This window comes from Meriones unguiculatus, chromosome X, assembly GCF_030254825.1.
Source record: "Meriones unguiculatus strain TT.TT164.6M chromosome X, Bangor_MerUng_6.1, whole genome shotgun sequence".
In the NCBI taxonomy this organism is placed as follows: Eukaryota; Metazoa; Chordata; class Mammalia; order Rodentia; family Muridae; genus Meriones; species Meriones unguiculatus.
This window is the reverse complement of record NC_083369.1, coordinates 122,815,649-122,836,936: the sequence shown is the minus strand read 5'-3', so window position 1 is coordinate 122,836,936 and position 21,288 is coordinate 122,815,649. Positions and strand designations below refer to the sequence as shown.

At 40.6% G+C, this 21,288-nt stretch overlaps 1 protein-coding gene across 1 annotated transcript; it reads right to left on the bottom strand.

Moving 5' to 3' along the window:
- Window positions 1–5,256: 5,256 nt before the first annotated feature.
- Window positions 5,257–5,963, bottom strand: LOC110542962 (small ribosomal subunit protein uS7-like). Its single transcript, XM_060374790.1, has one exon. It carries the CDS (start codon window positions 5,897–5,899, stop codon window positions 5,294–5,296), a length of 606 nt encoding a protein of 201 aa, XP_060230773.1. The 5' UTR covers window positions 5,900–5,963; the 3' UTR covers window positions 5,257–5,293.
- Between the last annotated feature and the right edge of the window lie 15,325 nt (window positions 5,964–21,288).

Sequence of the window (21,288 nt, the reverse complement as noted above, 5' to 3'; positions counted from 1 at the left end):
ATTGTGAAGGTTGTTGTTTCCTTAATTTCTTTCTTGGCCCTTCTGTCTTTTGTATACAGGAAGTCTACTGATTTTTTTTGAGTTAATTTTGTATCCAGCCACTTTGCTGAAGGTGTTAATCAGCTGTAGGAGTTCCCTGGTAGAATTTGGGGGGTGACTCAGGTATACTATCATATCATCTGCAAATAGTGATACTTTGACTTCTTCCTTTCCAATTTGTATCCCCTTGATCTCCTTCAATTGCTCTAGCTAGGACTTCAAGAACAATGTTGAAGAGATATGGAGAGAGTGGACAGCCTTTCCTTGTCCCTGATTTCAGTGGGAACGATTTAAGTTTCTCTTCATTGAGTTTGATGTTGGCTATAGGCTTGCTCAGCAAACCTAGATTGATTCTCTTAAATAAGCATTCGTAAGAAAAAACGTTAATTAATGGGTCCTTGCAATTAGGAGAAGTGGTGATGGAAAAGATTTGTCCGCATGCTGGGTGTTTTTGGACAACCACAGCTTGTATAGTCTGTCTTTCTTTAGGGAAGACCCCACATGACAAAATATTGGATAATGTTGATTTTCAAAATTCCTCTCCAAGTGAAGAAAGTGAACATGGGAAGAAAGCTGTGGGAATCAGCACAAAAGAAAATGAAGAAAGGAAACTTTTGAAAGTCATTTAAAGTTCTTAAATTATTTTTTCCCTTTTTTTTAAAATTTTTCATCAATTACACTTTATTCATTCTGCATCCCCCCCATAAGCCCCTCCCTCCTCTCCTCCCAATCCCACCCTCCTTCCTCCCTCTGCATGCATGCCACTCCCCAAGTACACTGATAGGGGAGGTTGTCCTCTCCTTTCTGATCTTAGTCCATCAGTTCACATCGAAAGTGGCTGCATTGTCCTCTACTATGGCCTGGTAAGGCTGCTCCCCCAACAGGGGGAGGTGATCAAAGAGCAGGCCAATCAGATTATGTCAGAGGCAGTCCCTCTTCACATTACTATGTAATATAACCCAATTGGACTCTGAACTGCCCTGGGCTACATCTGTGCAGGGGTTCTGGTTTATCTCCATGAAGAGTCCTTGGTTGGAGTATGAGTCTCTGGGACGTTCCCTGTGTTCAAATTTTCTTGTTCTGTTGCTCTCCTTGTGGAGACCCTGTCCTCTCCAGCTCTTACTATTTCCCAGTTCTTACATAAAATTCCATTCACTCTGCCCAACAGTTGGCCATCAGGCTCAGCATCTGCTTTGATAGTCTGTAGGGCAGAGGCTTTCAGAGGCGAGGAAAACATGGAGTTAGTCAATTTACATGGAGCACGTCACGCCCCTGGGGCAATGGTGTCCTGAACCTCGGACACCACCACTGCTAGTTCTAGAACTGATACAGGATGGTTCCAATGAGGGGGTTAAGGCTTCCCATAATATTTCCTATAAGCCCACACCTGTTTGTTTATATCCCCCATTTTTATTCATTGTTAGCCAGATAGAGTCAAGTAATTGTGGTAATGATACTTGCTTTTTTGCCCAATGCTGGAATGCTAGTGAATTTAGGTATGCCCTGGTTACTCGCATGCCTCGCTGGGTGCCTGTGCCCATTGATGCCCCTCATGCTATGACTCTCTTCAGACAGAAAAGGGATCTTGGAACTACAGCCACCATTGTTACTGCCATCTCATTGGTGGCTGTTGGAGCTACCACTGTGGCATTAGCCATGAGTCATACTGTGCAGACTGCTCAGACCCTGAATAATCTTTTAGCCAATGTAGCTCATGCCTTAGATGTACAAAAAGGAATTAATGCTCAACTAAAAGGAGGTTTGATGGTGTTCAATCAGAGGATTGACCTCGTGCAGGAGCAAATTGATACCCTATGGCAAATCACTCAACTTGGCTGTCAATGAAAGTATGCTGGACTTTGAGTCACTAGCATACAACATGAGAATTTTTCCTGTGCTGCAAATCTGTCTAAACAATTGTCTAGCTATAGCTCAGGTAACTGGACTGGAGAATTCGATACTACTATGGAGCAGCTGAGAGTGGCCATTGTCACGGTAAATTCTACCAGAGTGGACAAAGGATTAGCCACAGGATTATCATCATGGATTGCTGCAGCCATGAATCATCTGAAGGAATGGGCGGGCATGGGAGCGTTAGCAGGCCTTCTGGTGTTGGTCTCCTTGGTTTGCCTTTGGTATATATGCAAGATTAGAGTCTCACAACAGCGTAATGCAGCCATGACCATTCAGGCCTTTACAGCCATTGAAGCAGGACAGTCTCCCCAAGCATGGTTGGCTACCATAAAAAGCTAAAATGTTAAGCTCAGGATGCGAGGCTAAGCACTGCACTCAGGGTCAGCCACTTTCAACCCAGAGAAGAGCATGTCTGATTGCATGCGGGTTGATGCCCCAGGTCCCGCCTCTGAGAAAAAGGTATCGGACGGGTCTGATGCTCTTTGGGTGGATGACACCTAAAGGAACATCGGTACAAAGTCCCAATTTATTTCTATTATCAGAGATCAGACCTCTACTCTTGCCTGATGCGTCTAAAACAAAAAGGGGGAACTGTAGAGAGCTGCGTAATGCCACGCCTTAAAGATGGAGCTGGTTTCCTCCTTCCACCTTCCAGATGGTGAGTGTTCTCTGTCACAAACAACTCCACATTTGGCTAAGGCTGAGGATCTGGCTTGCTCCCATGTATGTGGACCTATCTGCATTGCCCACGTGGCACGCTGGGGTTGGCTACCCAGAGGCTATTTAAGCTGTGGGCTGGCTTTCCCCAGGGTCAGATGATTGTTCAAGGTTCCTGAATAAACTGCATTAAAAAAAAAAACATAAAAAAAACAATAAAAAAAAAAACAAAGGAAACTTTAGAAGATTCAATTGGTAGAACCTTAGCTGAGCCTTTCTGAAAGGGCTATGCAAAGAGAACAATGAAGCAACATACTGCAGAAAGTCATGTAGGAAGTGATTCCTTGCAATTGTCAAATCTCAGCTAAGAGATTTGACTTTAATTCTAATCATCAAGAAATACTTACTTCAATTAATTTGAATTATCAACCAATTTGACCCCTGTTTCTGTTGCTGAAGATTCTACATGGGTCATATACGCTCTTGTAGAATGTTATTTGACTCAAAATTTCAATAGTATTTTAGAGTTGTCATAATATGAAAGCAAAATTCCCATTTAGTCTCCTTTTCTAAGGCTTTTCATATTTCCATCTGGTATCATTTTTCCTTCTGCCTGAAGGAAATCCTTAAACATGTCTTGTAGTGTCAGTTACTTGATTGATGGGTTCTCTTTTTCCCTCATTATGGGTGTACTTTCCTGCTTCTTTGCACACCTGGTAATTTCTGACTGGGTGCCAAGCATTGTGAATTTCACCTTGTTGGATTATGTAGGTGCATATATTCCTATAAATATTCTTGAACTCTGTCCAGGATACTGTTAAGGTGTTTGGAAACAGTTTCATTCTTTTGGGTCTTTCTTTTGTGATTTGTTGGACAGAACCTGCGTAGTGTTTAGTCTAGGGCTAATTCTACCCCGTATTGAAGCAAGAACCTCCTAAGCATTTTACTCCATGCCCTATGAATTATAAAGCCTTCCACTCTGGCTGATTAGGAACAAGCATTCTTTTTCACTGTGGGCACTAGGTACTGTTACTTCTAATTCTCCGTGTGCTTCTTTCCCTTGCCTTGGTTGCTTTCCTCATATGCTCATGCTACTTAGTACTTGACTAAATGTTAAAAGAGACCCCTCTGCACACCTTCAAGTTTCTCTCTGAAGCTCTCTGCCTTTCCCTGACACATTGATCTTCTGGAATTCTAGGTTCAATTTCTTCTTCTTTTTTTCTTCTTTATATTTTTATTTTTAAATAATTTTATACATTCACTTGTATCTCAGCTGTAGCTCACTCCCTCTTTCTCTCCTAATCCTCCCCTCCCTCCCTCCCTCATCTCCTCCCTGCTCCCTTCTGAGTCCACTGAGAGGGGATGTCCTCCTCTCCTTCCATCTGTCCCTAGCTCATCAGGTATCTTCTGGATGGTTGCAATGTCCTTATCTGTGGCCTAGCAAGGCTGCTACTCCCTCAGGGGGGAGGGGAAGCTCATGAGTTCATGTCAGAAACAATTCCTGTCCCCCTTACTAGGGAACCCACTTGGATACTGAGCTACCATGGGCTATGTCTGAGCAGGGGTTGCAGGTTATATCCATGCATGGTCCTTGGTTGGATAAACAGTCTCATAGAAGACCCCTGTGCTCAGATATATTTAGTTCTTGTGGTGCTCCCTGTCCCCCCTAGGATATACTAATTCCTCCTTCCTTCATATGATTCCCTACACTCTGACGAAGGCTGGGTTATGGGTCTCAGCATCTGCTTTGACACACTTCTAGGTAGAGTCTTTCAGGTGCCTTCTGTGGTAGGCTACTGTCCTGTTACTTGTTTTCTCCTATTTCCAATGTCCATCCTCTTTGTCTTTCTAGATGAGGATTGATCATCTTACTCTGGGTCCTCTTTCTTGTTTATCTTCTTTAGGTGTACATATTTTAGTATGTTTATCCTGTCTTATAGGTCTATATAAGTGAGTATATACCATGTGTGTTTTTCTGCTCCCAGGATACCTCACTCAGGATGATTTTTTTCTCTAGATCCCATCATTTGCCTGCAAAATTCATGATTTCCTTATTTTTAATTGCTGAGTAGTATTCCATTGTGTAAAAGTACCACAATTTCCATATCCATTCCTCCGTTGATGGACATCTGGGTTGTTTCCAGGTTCTGGCTATTACCAATAATGCTGCTACAAACATGGTTGAGCAAATGTCCTTGTTGTGTACTTGAACATCTTTTGGATATATGCCTACTAGTGGTATAGCTGGATTTAGATGTAGCACTATTCCTAATTGTCTGAGAAAGTGCCAGATTGATTTCCATAGTGGTTGTACCACTTGACATTCCCACCAGCAATGGTGGAGGGTTCCCCTTTATCCACAACCTCTCCAGCATGCGTTATCTCTTGAGTTTTTGATCTTAGACATTCTGATGGGTGTAAGGTGAAATCTCAAGGTCATTTTCATTTGCAACTCTCTGATGGCTAAGGATGTTGAACATCTCCTTATGTGTTTCTCTGCCATTCTATATTCTTCTATAGAGAATTCTCTGTTTAGCTCCATAGCCCATTTTTTAATTGGATTTTAACTTTTTAGTTCTTTATATATAAGAAGTTCTTTACATAAGAAGGCTTTTAACTTCTTTAGTTCTTTTTTTTTTTAAGGTACACAGTTTATTAGGCAGCAGCTGAGTAATCAGCGGTTTCACTTGGCCACACGCTCCAATTCGTCTTTCTTCTTGATGGCATAGGAGTTGGAGGAGCCCTTGGCAGCATTGATGAGCTCATCTGCAAGGCACTCAGCAATGGTCTTGATGTTCCGGACAGCAGCCTCAGGAGCACCTGTGCACAGCAGCCAGATGGCCTGATTCACTCGGCGCAGTGCGGACACATCCACAGCCTGCCGTCTCACTGTCCTGGCTCGCCCAATTCGTGTTGAGTCTTCCCGGGGGCCACTTTTGATGATGGCATTGACCAAGACCTGCAGAGGGTTCTCACCAGTGAGCAGGTGGATGATCTCAAAGGCATGCTTGACAATTCGAACAGTCATGAGCTTTTTACCGTTGTTACGACCATGCATCATCATGGAGTTAGTAAGAAGCTCCACGATGGGACACTGTGTTTTGCGGAAGCGCTTGGCGGCATACCGTCCTGCACTGTGGGGCAGGTACTTGGCATACTTCTCCTTCACAGCAATGTAATCCTGTAGAGAAATGTCATTGATTTGCACATCATCAGTGCTCCATTTTCCAAAGAGCTTGATGTCTGGGGTCTCTGCCACCGCTGGTGTGGCTGTCTCCCACTCAGTCATTCTGAGGGCGCAGACCGGGCTTGTAGGTCGCTCGGCGTGCACCACGCGCCGTCCAGGCACAGACAGGAAGCACTTCTTTAGTTCTTTATATATTTCAGATATCAGCACTCTGTCAGACATGGGGTTGGTGAAGATCCTTTCCCAATCTGTAGGCTGTCGTTTTGTTCTAATGATAGTGTCTTTTGCTTTACAGAAGCTTTTCAGTTTCATGAGGTCCCATTTATTGATTGTTGCTCTTAGGGCCTGTGCTGATGGTGTTCTGTTCAGGAAGTTGTCTTCTGTGCCAATGAGTTTTAGAGTCTTCCCCACTTTTTCTTCTAACCAATTTAGAGTATCTGGTTTTATATTGAGGTCTTTGATCCACTTGGACTTTAGTTTTGTGCAGGGTGATAAATATGGATCTAGTTTCATTTTTCTGCATGTAGACATCCAGTTGGACCAGCACCATTTGTTGAAGATGCTGTCTTTTTTCCAATGAATGGTTTTGGCTTCTTTGTCAAAAATCAAATATTCATAGGTATGTGGATTTATTTCTGGGTCTTTTATTCGATTCCATTGATCCACCTTTCTGTTTCTCTGCCAGGACCAAAGAGTTATTATTATTGCTCTGTAGTACAATTTAAGATCAGGGATGGAGATACCTCCAGAGGATCTCTTGTTGTAAGGGATTGTTTTGGAAATTCTGGGTTTTTTGCTTCTCCATATGAAGTTGATAATTTTTCTTTCAAGGTCTGTAAAGAATTGTGTTGGTATTTTGATGGGAATTTCATTGAATCTGTAGAATGCTTTTGGCAGAATGGCCATTTTCACTATGTTAATCCTACTGATCCATGAGCATGGGAGAACTTTCCATCTTCTGATGTCTTCTTTGACTTCTTTCTTCAGAGCCTTGAAGTTGTTTTCAAAACAGGTCTTTTACCTGCTTGGTTAGAGTCACCCCAAGGTACTTTATGTTATTAGTGGCTATTATGAAGGGTGTTGTTTCCCTGATTTTTTTTTTTTCTCTGCTCTTTTGTTTTGGGTATACAGGAGGGCTTCTGTTTTTTTTTTTTTTTTTTTTTTTTTTTGAGTTAATTTCGTATCCAGCCACTTTACTGAAGGTGTTTATGAGCCGAAGGAGTTCTCTGGTTGAGTTTTTGGGGTCACTCAGGTATACTATCATATCATCTGCGAACAGTGAAACTTTGACTTCTTCCCTTCCGATTTGTATTCCCTTGATCTCTCTTACTTGTTTTATTGCTCTAGCTAGGACTTCAAGTACTATGTTGAAGAGATATGTAGACAATGGGCAGCCTTGATTTCAGTGGGATTGATTTAAGTTTCTCTCTGTTGAGTTTGATGTTGGCTATAGGCTTGCTATATATTGCCTTTACTATGTTTAGGTTTGTTCCTTGTATCCTTGATCTCTCCAAGACTTTAAATGTGAATGGGTGTTGGATTTTGTCATATGCTTTTTTGGCATCTAGGGAGATGACCATGTGGTTTTTCTTCTTCAATTTGTTTATGTGGTGGATTACATTGATGGATTTCTGTACATTGAACCACCCTTGCATACCTGGGATGAAGCCTACTTGGTCATGGTGGATGATATCTTTTATGTGTTCTTGGATTCGGTTTGCAAGTAATTTATTGAGTTTCTTTGCATGAACGTTCATAATAGAGATAGTTCTGAAGTTCTCTGTTTTTGTTGGATCTTTGTGTGGTTTAGGTATTAAGGTGACTGTGGCTTCATAGAATGAGTTGGGTAATGTTCCTTCTGTTTCTATTTTGTGGAATAATTTGGAGAGAATTTAAGTTAGCAGTTCTTTGAAAGTCTGGTAGAATTCTCAACTGAAACCGTCTGGCCCTGGGCTTTTTTTGTAAGGGAGGCTGTTGATGGCTGCTTGAATTTCCCTGACACATTGTTCTTCTGGGATTCTAGGTTCCATTTCTTCAACTCATTGAGTCTGCTAGGTTCTGACTTTGTCCTCTCTCCCTATACCATCCAGAAACTCAAGTTTATACCACCAGGGAAATAGTACAGCAGTTCTCGTCTATGTGACACTAGTTAGTGATCCCCAAAATTTGTTATTTGATTTCCAGTATTAGGCAAACCATTGTTTCATAAATTCTGTTTGATCTTATTGTTTCAGGCAGGAGGATGAATCTAAGACCCTTTACTCTATCTTAGTCAACAGTGAAATTCCCATTTGAATTGCAGTTCATAAATCACATAATTCTTCTACCTCTTTGGTCTTTGACAAGTAACCGTAAGCACTTCTGATACCTATTTCTTAGAAACTTGTTCCTTGTACTTTTTAGAGTTTATCAACGCTTTCTACTCAAGTTCAGAGTTTCTCTATGCTGGTGAATCTTCATTTTGTTATTTAACATTACTTAATAGTACTTGTAGATATTTTTCTGTAGAAATAAGATATGTTTTAAGATTTTAAGACGTAAAGTTTTTACTACTACCATTGTTTTTGTTGCTGTTGTGTTTTGTTGTTTGTTTTGAGCTTTGGGTTCCCAACCTTGGTATTGTTTGGTTGCTTGGGGACCGTTGTATTTCCACTTGAATTTGTCTTTAGTTTTTTGTTTGTTTGTTTGTTTTTAGTTTCAGTCAAGAAAGTCATTGGGTTTTGATGGGAAATGCATTGAATCTGTAATTCACTTTCAGTATAAGCCTCGTGCTTACAAAGAAAACACATATATGTGGAATACTTGCTCCATGTCACAAACCAAAACATCATGCCAGGTAGTTTTATGTCAATTTGAAAGAAGCTAGAGTAATTTCAGTAGTTGAGAAAATGCCCCCAACAGATTAGCCTGTGGGCTAGCATGTGATGCATTTTCTTGAGTGATATTTGCTGTGGGAGTACCCATCACACTAAGGCAGTGATACCTCGGGCTGGTGGTCCTGACTGAATTAGGAAAGCAGGCTGAAAAAGCCAGTAAGCATCACTCCTCCATAGCCTCTTCATCAGCTCCTGCCTCCAGGTTCCTGCTAAATTTGAGTTCCCTCAGTAATGGACTTTCTTGTGAATCTATAAGCTAAAATAAACACTTCCAGTTCCCAGCCCCCCTAAAGTTGCTTTTGGTCATGATGTTTTATCTTAGCAATAGAAACCTTAACTAAGACAAGCAGTTAGGAACTCAACAAAAATATATTTTCTCCTGTCTCATGTAGTCTATATCTCGGGATGAGTAAGCAAGAGGAGTTAACAATTTTCTTTAAGAAAATGAATAAAACACACATGTTCAAAATGGCAAACTCTAAGTACAGGTAAAATAATAATGCAGAGAAGTTATGTTTTTTTGATTGGGTGGCCATGGAAGTTCTCATATATTAGATGACGCCTGATCAAAGATCTGAAGTGAGTAGGTGAGCCAAGCATGTCTTGTGTGGGAGAAGAGTAGCCCAAGCAGAGAGACCATGTATGTGCAAAGGTGTAAAGCTGATGCCTAGACAGTTATGTATAATAACGGTGGCTTGTGTGTCTAGAGAGGTTACAACAAGAGAGGGTCAGCTAGACAGGAGGGCAGATAATGGAACTCCACAATGACAACATTGCATGGACAGAAGGCTTTGTGTTTTATTCAGACAGACACAGGAAAATGCTGAAAGTTTTAAGCAGAGGAATGAGTCGATAACAGTAATGTTTTGCTGAGATGGATCACTTTGAGTACTGTTCAGAAAATGAACTGGTAGTATAGAGAGGGCAAGGGATAAATTATGCCAGCCTTTGTCATAGTGAACCTGGTAAGAAATGATTGGGTTGTGGACATCTTTAGTAGGTATAAGCAATGGAACTTGCTAATGAATCTCTTTAATTTTTATTATTATTTTATATGCATTGTTGCTTTGTTTGCATGTATGTCTCTTCATCGCTTGTGTGCCAGCTGACTTCAGAGGCCCGAAGAGGGTGTTCAGTTCCCTGGATCTTGAGCTGTACATGGTTGTGTGTCACTGTGTGGAGATGGGAATCAAATTTGGGACCTTTGGAAGAGCAGCCCATTGCTCTTAACTACTGAGTCATCCTTCTTCTCTATGAATCACCACTTTCAAGATTCTAGGAAAGACATGATCTACAGTAACTTTAGGTAAAAGGTACTAAAGCAGTTAAAAAGACAGAATTATTATTCCTGACATAGAAAAATCCTAGGAAAATCAGTTTTGTGGGGTGTAGATCACAAGTTTTGGACATTTGAGAATTAATTTGTTGGTTAGATAGAGAAGTGATGATATGTGGTCAAATATGAATGTGGAGTTCTTTGGAGAGGTCTGGTTTGAACACAGAATAAAATTATTTGCAGCTTTTAGCATGAGTGATAGCACTTGCACAAAATAAGAAGCTCCAACATTATACTCTGTAGAATTTTCATATTTAGAAACCAGGGGGCAAAAATGAAATTAGTATAGGCACTTGCAAAAGAATAGTTAGAGAGATGGAATTAAAAGGCAAGTTTAAAGAGGACAAAACAATAGGTTTTTGTCAAATGTGGCTGATGGGTTGACTAAGATAAAAATGAATGAACTGCTTGCACTGGGAGGTCTTTAATGACTTTGATAACTGCAGTCTCAGTGGAGGGACAGAATAATGAATGATTGGCAATCGTTCATGAAAGAACTTGAAGAATGGAACTTAGGACAGGGAATCTATCACTTCCAGGGAGTTTTGCTGTAAACAGAAAAGCCAGGAGGTACATAGGCAATGACACATAGAGAAAAGGATTTTACTGTGACATGTTTTCAAATTAGGAAAATCAGACAAAAAAAAGTAGAATTGGCAATATATAAGGGAAAGACCAAAAAATGTTGGAGTGGTATCTCCAAAGAAAGGAGATGTCATTAAGTGACCTGTACAAATGGAGGACCTCTGATAGAGAAGGGTCAGGATGGTGTATCCATAGTAACAAAAAAGAAGGACAAATAAAATAGGCTAACCAATGAGACCAGATTATGAGCTTCAACAAACTCTCTGATGGCTTCTATTCTTTTAGTGAAATGGTTATCAAGATAAAAAACTGAGAGTGTACATGAAAAGGATGGGTTGCCTTGGGTTTTGGGGTAAAAAGACAAGATGAGAAACAGTTGGCACTAGGGTGGCAGAGTGAGTGTCTGAGGGGATGGTATTGGATAGGCAGCATCAGTAAAGGTCTGCTTGTGTTTCACTGCACAAACAGAGTAAGATAACTCCTCAAGATTGTAGATTTTTCTATAGCCATGGAATCCAAGTTTTGGACTGCATGATATTAATGTATATTTCATTCAAATTTATGGGAAAAACTTAGATTTTCCACTAATAATAATAGATTATCTCAAATAAGTGATATTGGAAAAGTAGCTTCATGAACAAATGAATCTCCATAAGACAGTATGTCTGAACCATATCCCTGGTTGTCTACATTTTTAATGATCAAGAGAAAAAAAAAGAAAGAAAAGTTGATGGTACTTAATTGCCTACACTTCACAACTCTATGTTTCACAGTGTCCTAATCATATCTGGCCTGTTTTTTTCACCTTGTACTCACTGATTTCTTCATTAGTTAATTTTCTTGTTGTTTTGATACAACACCCGAGAGAAGCAGCTTAATCAGGATTGAGTCCTATCCTGATGGAGAAAGAATGGCACTAAACATGGGCTGATGTCTGGGTAGACTGGGAAGTAGACAAGAAACAGGAAGCAGGGCTGGTTTATAGAACATGGATATCCTCTCCTGCCTCACATACCCCAAACATGAATTTCTTCCAATTAGACTCTTACCTTTCATAGGTTCAACAATTAACCAAAATAGTGCCAAAAACTGGGGACGAAATTTTTCAACAAATGAGTCCCTAAGGGAATATTTCATCTATGAGCCATAAAGTATTTACAGAGTAAGTGACTCATGGGATGAAGAATAGATAACTATGGTCTCTTGACCTTGGTCTCTTGCTCCTATTTCTTTTAGGCTATAACTGCTTATGCGGGAGATGGTTTTCTCACTACACATTCCCATACATTTAATGGGACAGAACATCTTCTAGTGGAGTAGACCTGAAGTTTTTGTGAGGCAGATAGCATGGGGAGGTACCGATTGTTTGTTGCTCAATCAGGACCTGGTTGTGCTGATAGCTTTAAATAATTTTAAAAAATTTTTTTGATTTCTATTTACCAAATCTTTGAGTCTTTTTGTTCAGTTGGCTCTAACCTCAGGTAATAAGTATACAAACATTCATTAATCATCTCAAGTTCTCATGCAAGCTTATATGATACTTAAAATGACAGGTTGCCTCTAAATCTGTTAGAAGAAAAAGTGGGAAACAGCCTAGAACTCATTGGCACAAGAGACAATTTCCTGAACAGAACACCAACTGCACAGGCTCTAAGAGCAACAATCAATAAATGGGACCTCATGAAACGGAAAAGCTTCTGTAAAGCAAATGACACCATCATCAAAACAAAACGACTGCCTACAGATTGGGAAAGAATCTTCACTAACCCTTTATCTGATAGAGGACTAATATCCAGTATATACAAAGAACTAAAAAAGCTGAAAAGCAGCAAACCAAGCAATCCAATTAAAAAATGGGGAACAGAGCTAAACAGAGAATTCTCTGTAGAGGAATATCGAATGGCAGAGAAACACTTAAAGAAATGCTCAACCTCATTAGCCATCAGGGAAATGCAAATCAAAACGACCCTGAGATATCACCTTACATCCATCAGATTGGCCAAGATGAAAAACTCAAATGACAATACATGCTGGAGAGGTTGTGGAGAAAGGGGAACCCTCCTCCACTGCTGGTGGGAATGTAAACTGGTACAACTACTCTGGAAATCTATTTGGCGCTTTCTAAGACAATTAGGAATAGTGCTTCCTCAAGACCCAGCGATACCACTGCTAGGTATATACCCAAAGTTTGCTGAAGTACACAAAAGGGATACTTGCTCAACCATTTTTAAAGCAGCTTTATTTGTAATAGCCAGAACCTGGAAACAACCCAGATGTCCATCAACGATGGAATGGGTACAGAAATTGTGGTATTTTTACACAATGGAATACTACTCAGCAATGAAAAAGGAGGAAATCATGAAATTTGCAGGCAAATGGTGGGATCTAGAAAAGATCATTCTGAGTGAAATATCCCAGAAGCAGAAAGACATACACGGTATATACTCACTTATATAAACCTATAAGATATGATAAACATAATGAAATCTATACACCTAAAAAAGATAATCAAGAGAGTGGACGTGGGGTAAGATGATCAATCCTCATTTAGAAAGACAGATGGGATGTGCATTGAACGTATGACAGGAGTCTACTGAGCGCATTTGAAAGACTCTAACTAGCAGTGTTTTCAAAGCAAAGACTCATGACCAAACCTTTGGCAGAGTACAGGGAATCATAAGAAAGAAGGGGAGTTAGTCTGATGGGGAAAGGATAGGAGCTCCACAAGGACCAAATATATCTAGGCACAGGGTCTTTTCTGAGACTGACATTCAACCAAGGACCATGTATGGATATAACCTAGAACCTCTGCTCAGATGTAGCCTGTGGTAGCTCAGTAACTAATTGGTTTCCCAAAGAGAGGGGAACAAGGACTATTTCTAACAGGAACTCAATGACTGGCTCTTTGGCCTCCCCACCCCCCAAGGGAGGAGCAGTCCTGGTAGGCCACAGAGGAGGGCTTTGCAGCCAGTCCTGAAGATACCTGATAAAACAGGATCAGATGAATGGGGAGGAGGTCCCCCCCATCAGTGGACTTGGAAAGGGGCACGGTAGAGATGAGGGAGGGAGGGAGGGACTGGGAAGGAATGAGGGAGCGGGACACGGCTGGGATACAGAGTTAATAAAATGTAACTGATAAGAATAAAATAAAATTAAAAAAAGAAATATTAAGCTACCCTAAAAAAAATAAAATGACAGGTTGCTTAATTAAGGTAATAAGTAATAGACCTACATGACATGATGCTGTATATGATAAAGAAGAAAACTAAAAATCAATCTTACTGCTTGACATTGGGTCTCTGCATCTTCTTCCATCAGCTGCTGGATGAAACCTCTCAGAAGACACTTAAGCTAGGGTTCTGTCTGCAAGTATAGCAGAGTATCTTTAATAGTGACAGGGGTTGGTCCTCTGTCAAAGAATAGATCTAAAGTTGGGCCAGTCATTGTGTTGCCATTCCCTCAATCTCTGCTCCATCTGTATCCCTACACTTCTTGCAGACAAGACAAAGTTTGGGTTGAAGGCTTTCATGAGTGGGTTGGTGTCCCCCTCCTTTCACTGGAAGTCCCACCTGGGCATAGGAGGTGTCCACTTCATACCCCTTAATCCCCTGCTGCTAAGACTCTCAGATAGGGTCACCCCCATAAACTTCTGGGAGTCTCCCCTGTCCCAGAAATGCCTCCCACAGTGATTTCTGTTCTTTCTCCCAGGCCTCCTTCCCTTACCCCACCTCCAGCTCTCCCCACACCAAATCCCTACCCCCTCTCCCACCCAGTTTCCTCCTTCCATCTACTTCACATATCTATTGTATTTCCCCTTCTGAGTGAGTTTCAGAAAAGTGTGCCACCTTTAGTAGATACAGACTTACTGGCAGAAGTAAGTCACTAAAGACAGGATTTGAGACAGGAATTTTGGTTTGCTTTCCATATCCTGTTGACCCAAGATGTGAGGAGATGAGGGGTCCTTGCTATACATCACTGGCATCATGATTTTTCCCTCAGTGATAGATTGTATCCATTCAAACTCTGAGCCACAGTAAAGCCTTCCTCCCTGAAGTTGCTGTTTGCTAGGTGCTTGATAAGAGTATCAGGAACAATATAATGCACTACTCATGATGTATATATGAAATGGGGAGCTAGGGATGGCGATCCAATCCACTCAAGATCTCATACAAGCCTCTTCTTATTATGAACACATCTCTGGAAGGTAAGGTTCATTGCTAAAAACATGTCATTGCAAAAAATAAAAAATCACAATGAATTCTCTACAACTTTACTTTACAAAACAAGATGCAGAGTAGTTCACATATAATTAGACTCATCTCCAAAAATGTTCCTAACAAATATAACAGTAGTGCTAGTGTTCATTATAATGTTGGCACGCCCCAACTTTTAAAAAAATTCCTTGAGCATTTCATGGCTGTGTACAATGTGCTAGGATAAATTCAAACCTCCTGTCACATCTCCCCCTAAATTTCATGTGTTCTGTTTTTAGACACTGAAGCCAGTTAGTACTGCCAGTGCATTTATGACTTTTGTGCCATCCACGAAACTATAGGCAACATGTCCGGCCAAACCTTATTGTCAATGTTTCATATCAACCATCTCATTTAATCTCCATAAAAACTTTATGGGGTAGGTAGTCTTCTCTATATTGCAGATGCAGAAACTTAAGCAAAGTGAATTACACTTGGTTGAGGCTATACAGTAAGACGGCAGAACAGAAAATCTAGCTCAGAAACTCAGATGGTGAAACTTGCCTTTTTAAAATTTTAATTGTCACATTGATTGATTGATTGATGATTGATTGTGTGTGTGTGTGTGTGTGTGTGTGTGTGTGTGTATGCATACTGCAGTGTGGGTGTAGTGGTCAGAAGACAACTTTAAGGAAGTCCCCTCTTGTCTTCTACCCCGTATACCTGAAGGATCGAATTTAGGTCATCAGTCATGATGACAAGATCCTGCACCCAATGAACCATCTTGGTGGCTCCCGCCTACCTTCTTCGTCATTAAATAATAATGACCAATAGGCAGTAACTGAGCAGGCATAGTGATCTCCCTAATTACAGTAGTAACACTGAAGTTTTTACCATGGAAAATTGGTTCAATCCATAGAAATAAAGCCTTGGTTCAGAGTGAACCTTATAATCTTCTTTAAGCAACAAGAGTGTGCAGGCCATGGATGCTGAGACAAAGGATGCATACACACTCACTAGAGGTTTTTCTGTTGCTTAAGCCTGGAAATAAAAATTATTAGCACAGAGTGGAGGAAACTGACCTCTCACCTTTAGTCAACAAAACATGCTGTAATATCTTTAATTTATAAAACAGCAACAATTGAAAATGTAAATGCTACTCTTATGATGTGGGCCAGTGAGAACTGGAATAGCCTGAACTGTACCTGGCAAACTTTAGGGGCATAGATATCCTGGCAATGCTTTCCAGTCTGAGGCAAGATGATCCTGCAATAAAAGCTCCTTGTGGCCTAGATGGCTCTCTATGTTGCACCTTTCAACAACATGAGTGAAAGGCAGCTTACTGTGAGTCTCCAGATACTACCTAGTGAGGTGCCTTCATCCTGCACATTTTTTTTTTCTGAACCAATAAGGACCAATTTGTGCTACACAAATATTGTGGGATGTATGACCTTCTACTGTAACACGGTTAGTTTACCCGGGACTATGCTCTTAGAGAAACTACCTCTTCCTTTGCTAGCAGCCAACAATTGACAAAAGCTCCTCAGCTAGAGATGGGACTGCCTACATTCACACTCTGTGCTGGGATTTGGTCTGTCTTGTGTTTCAACAGACAGTGTGTATGGAAGGCAACATCTTTCTATGCAGCCTAGGTGGTTTCCCTGAAACTCACAATCTTCCTATCTCAGCTCCCGAAATACTGGGATTTCTGGTGGCTGTCACCACATCCATTTTAAATGTGAAGAAATGGAGCTCCTGAGAGTGACTTAAATGACACAAAATTCACTAACTTTCATGTGAATATATGCTTTAACTATGCCAATCCCAACAGGCTCCTGTACAGAAAGAAATTTTGCTGTTTGCTTTAAATGATACACACTGCACTCTTTGTTTACTGAGCTGCAGAGGAGGCAGTCAAATATGTGGAGCCCCTTTGGAAAGTTATGACAGCGTTGCGATGAAAACTTTCTGTGTATGAGTCACAAGCCAGTACTGTGTTCCCTTCTCTGCAGTGAAAAAATAAACAGTGTGTGGCTTGAGTGAAATTTTAGCTTTAAAATTCTACTTGAGCAGAACTCAAAGCTAAGGGCAGCTCTGAAAGCCAAGTCCATGAACATCTAAGCTGGTCTTCTCTCATGAGCTAGACAGGAGTGGAAATGGAAGAGTAGTTTTCTCTTGTTTCTATTTATTTATTTATTTATTTATTTATTTATTTATTTATTTATTTATAATCTCTATTTTAGCTCAGACTGCTCTTACAAGTGGTCAGCATAGAACTTTGTAGACTATTGTTTGGTATTTGTGGAACTCTCAATAAATAAATTTAAGGCAAGGGATGGTAAATTTAAGCCATGCACTTTAAGCCTTTTGCTGAGGCCTAAAATCAGGTCTCATTGCTCATATACAGTATCCATGCCTCATTATAGAAATCACAATAGTAAGACTGGGAATGGGGCTCAATGGTTCAGTGCCTGCTAATCCACCACAAACACCTGCATTCCATTTACAGCTCTGCCAAAACAAACAAACAAACAAACAAACAAAAGGATTATGTAATCCTGGAGGACCAAGTACATACAGCAGTTCTTACCCTGAGCAACAGCACGTAAAGCCATGGTCTTCATTGCCACTGACTTCAAATGCATTCAGTTACTGCCAAACCAGCCTCAGGATCTCTGCTAAGAACTGCAGATTGCAAGACGGTGAATACCACAGATGTTTCCAGAGCCTCCTGAAACTTCTTGTGTGACTAGCTACTCAGCAGTAAGACTAGTAAGAAGGGAGATGATGAAACTGAACTCCTCAGGGGAGATCATACTAGAGAGGAAATGTAGGGTCCTAGAGCTGTCTAGGCAGGAATGAAGACATTCTAAAGAGGCACTTGTGTTTCTCTTTTGACTGTCAGACTACTGAAATGGTGGTCCTCAAGAATTTAGAAATTCCCTCAGGAATCTCTTCCAGGGAAGGAAAATCCTGAAACCTGGTGCCAGCTGGAGTAGAAACTTGTCTCCCAGAAAGAGCTTTCAGGCATTTCTGACATTTTGTGAGATCACATTGCAGGAGAGATAGGAGCTAATAATGATGAGTTAGGACCACAACTTGACCAGGACTCCTTACTTATGCATACCTCTCACCCTCTATTGATTGTTTGTATTTCCTCAGTGTCTGTGGTTATATCTCCCTTTTCATTTCTGCTTTTGCTGATTTGGATAGTTTCTCTCTGCCTTTTAGTTAGTTTGGCTAAGGGTTTGTCTATCTTGTTGATTTTCTCAAAGAACTAGTGCTTGGTTTCATTGATTCTTTAAATAGTTTTATTTGATTCTAATTTATTGATTTCAACCCTGAGTTTGATTATTTCCAGCTGTCTACTCCTCTTGGCTGTGTCTGCTTCTTTTTTTTTTCCTGAGGATTTTCAGGTGTGCCATTTATTTGCTTGTATGAGATACCTCGAATTTCTTCTTGAAGGCACTTAGTGCTATGAACTTTGCTCTGAGCACTGCTTTCATTGTTACCATAAGTTTGGGTATGTTGTGTCTTCATTTTCATTGAATTCTAGGAAGACTTTAACTTCTTTCTTTATTTCTTCCCTGACGCAGTTGTCTTTGAGTAGCAAGTTGTTCAGTTTCCATGTATGTGTAAGATTTTTGCTATTTCTGTTGTTGTTGAGGTCCAGCTTTAGACCACGGTGGTCATATAGAATATAAGAGATTATTTCAATCTTCTTGTATCTGCTGAGGCTTGCTTTGTGATCAACTATATGGTCTATTTTGGAGAAGGTTCCATGAGGTGCTGAAAAGAAGGTATACTCTTTAGAATTTGTGTGAAAAGTTCTGTAGACATCTATTAGGTCCATTTTATTTAGGACCTTTGTAAGTACTTTAATTTACCTATTTAGCTTCTGTCTAGATGATCTGTCCCTTGATAGTGGAGTGTTGAAATCTCCCACAATTAAGGTGTTGGGATCAATGTGGGGTTTTGGCTTTAATAGTGTTTCAGTTTTACAAATGTAGGTGCTCTTGTATTTGGGGCATAGATGTTCAGAAATGTAATGTCTTCCTGGTGGATTTTTCTTTTGATGAGAATGAAGTGTCCCTCCTCATCTTTTTTGATTAATTTTGGTTGAAAGTCTATTTTATTAGATATTACGATAGCTACTCTAGCTTGTTTTCTAGGTCCATTTGCTTGAAAAACATTCTTCAGCCCTTTACTCTGAGGTAGTGTGTATCTTTGTTGCATTTGTATCTTTCTTGGATGCAGCAGGATGTTGGATCCTGTTTCTGCAACAATCTGTTAGTCTGTGTCTTTTTATTGGAGAGTTGATTTCATTGTCTATAGAAAATAGTGACCAATGAAAGTTAGTTCCTTTTATTCTGGAGTTGGTGGTGTTACTGTGAGTTATTCCTTGTTTTCTTTTAATTTTTGTTGAGAAATTATCTGTTTCCTATGTTTTCTTGGGTGTAGTTTTTTTTTCCCCCTCATTGGATTGGAGTTTTCCTTCTAGTATCTTCTGTAGGGCTGGGTTGCTATGTAGATATTGCTTAAATTTGGTTTTGTCATGGAATATTTTGTTTTCTCCATCTATGTTTATTGGAAGCTTTGCTGGGTATAATAGTCTGGGTTGGCATCCGTGGTCCCTTAAAGTCTGTATGACATGTGCCAAGACCCTTTTGGCTTTCACAGTTTCCATTGAAAAGTCTGGTGTGATTCTGATAGGTCTACTTTTATATGTTACTTGGCCTTTTTCCCTGCTGCTTTTAATATCTTTTCTTTGTTCTTTAGATTTAGTGTTTTGACTATTATGTGATGTGAGGAGTTTCTTTCCTGGTCTAGTCTATTTGGTGTTCTGTAGGCCTCTTGTATGTTTGTGGACATCTCTTTCTTTAAGTTGTGAAAATTTTCTTCTATGATTATCTTGAAAATATTTTCTGGACCTTGGAGCCTGAAATCTTCTTTTTCATCAATTTCTATTAATCTTAGATTTAGCCTTTTCACAGTGTCCTTGATTTCTTGGATGTTTTGTGTTTGGGTCTTTTCTGATTTTACTTTTTCTTTGAGAGAACTATCAATTTCAGCAGGTGTGTCTTCAACACCAAAGATTCTCTCTTCCATATCTTATATTCTATTTGTGATGCTTACCTTTGTGTTCCTAATCTTTTCTCTAAGTTCTCCATCTTTGGGGTTTTCTCTGTTTGTGTTTTCTTTATTGCTTCTCATTCTGTTTTCATGCCTTGCACCATTTCCTTGATCTGTTTGAATGTGGATTCCTGTCTTTCTATGATGGTCTCTATTTTTTTTTGTTCGATTCCTCTCTATATGCCACTCATTGTGCCCCTACTTGTCCCTCTATTTGTTTGGCTATATTTGCCTATGTTTCTTTGAGACCTTCATTCATTTCCTCTTTATTTGCCTCCATTTGTGTGGCTATTTCATTGAGATTTGTTTATTTCCTCTTAACGTGTCTCTAATAACTGGATAAGCATAGTTTTAAAGTCATTTTCCTGTTTTTCCACTGAATTGAAATATCCATTGATTTTGGGGGTTGCTGGTGGAGCCATGATGTCCTGTTTTTTGTTGGATATCTTCTTATGCCAACCCCTAGCCATCTGCTGATCTGTAACCTTCACTGTTTGTTCCTGGAGTCTGTACTTCAGACTGGGTCCATCTTTCTCTGGTGTCTGGAGTATTCTTCAGGAAGATGAGGGAGGTCCACTGGTTTGAGAGTGTGCATTGGTGTTTCAGCTGTACCTAAGGGTGGCATAGCTGCTTGTGCAGAATCGCAATTGCGGGGGAGGAAGTGTGCATGTGTGCATGGAAGTGTGTATTGAAGTTGAGCATGCTAGAGAGTGTAGTTGCTTGGAATGTGGGGAGGGGTGCAGGAGCAGGAGAGGGTGCATATGCTAGGGCAGTTTGCAAGCGCAGTTTGCTAGTGCAATGCACCTGTGCCGATTTCTTGAATACCTCAGTGGTCCACAGTCCTGTAATAAGGTGGTTCTGGTATTCAGATCTGTCTGGGCTCAAGCAGTTGTTTGCCTAGATTTCACTGGTAAATCGGCAGAGCAGGGACCTCAATGTTGATGTTTTCCCCCAAATCCTTATGTTGTTGCAGAACATTGGGGGCTGCTATTGTGGTCCACTGGGAGTGCAGCCACCATGGCAGAACTAGGAGACCACTGGCACAGATGCCTTCTAGTAGGCCCTGGGGAGCAGTGGGCATAGTTGGCCTTGTGGAGCCGCCAGTACTGAGCTCTGTGCTAGGAGCTGTGGGCAGTGAGGGCCAGGCACTGTGCTCTGTGGCAGGTGCTGTGGGCAGTCTTTGCAGCCTCTGCTTCCACCAAGGAGGGAGAAGGGAGGCCTGGTGTGGGGAAATGCCAGGGGATTGAGTATTCTCTGTCTCAAATCTCAAGCAGGGTGTTCTCTGCTAGGAGCAGCCAATACTCTTCTCTGTGCTAGGAGTTCTGTGCACTGCGGAACACCTGTGCTGGCTCTGCCACTGCCTCTTCC

Excerpts from the sequence above, each read along its gene's own strand:
- LOC110542962 (XM_060374790.1), bottom strand. The coding sequence starts at position 5,899 with ATGACTGAGTGGGAGACAGCCACACCAGCGGTGGCAGAGACCCCAGAC.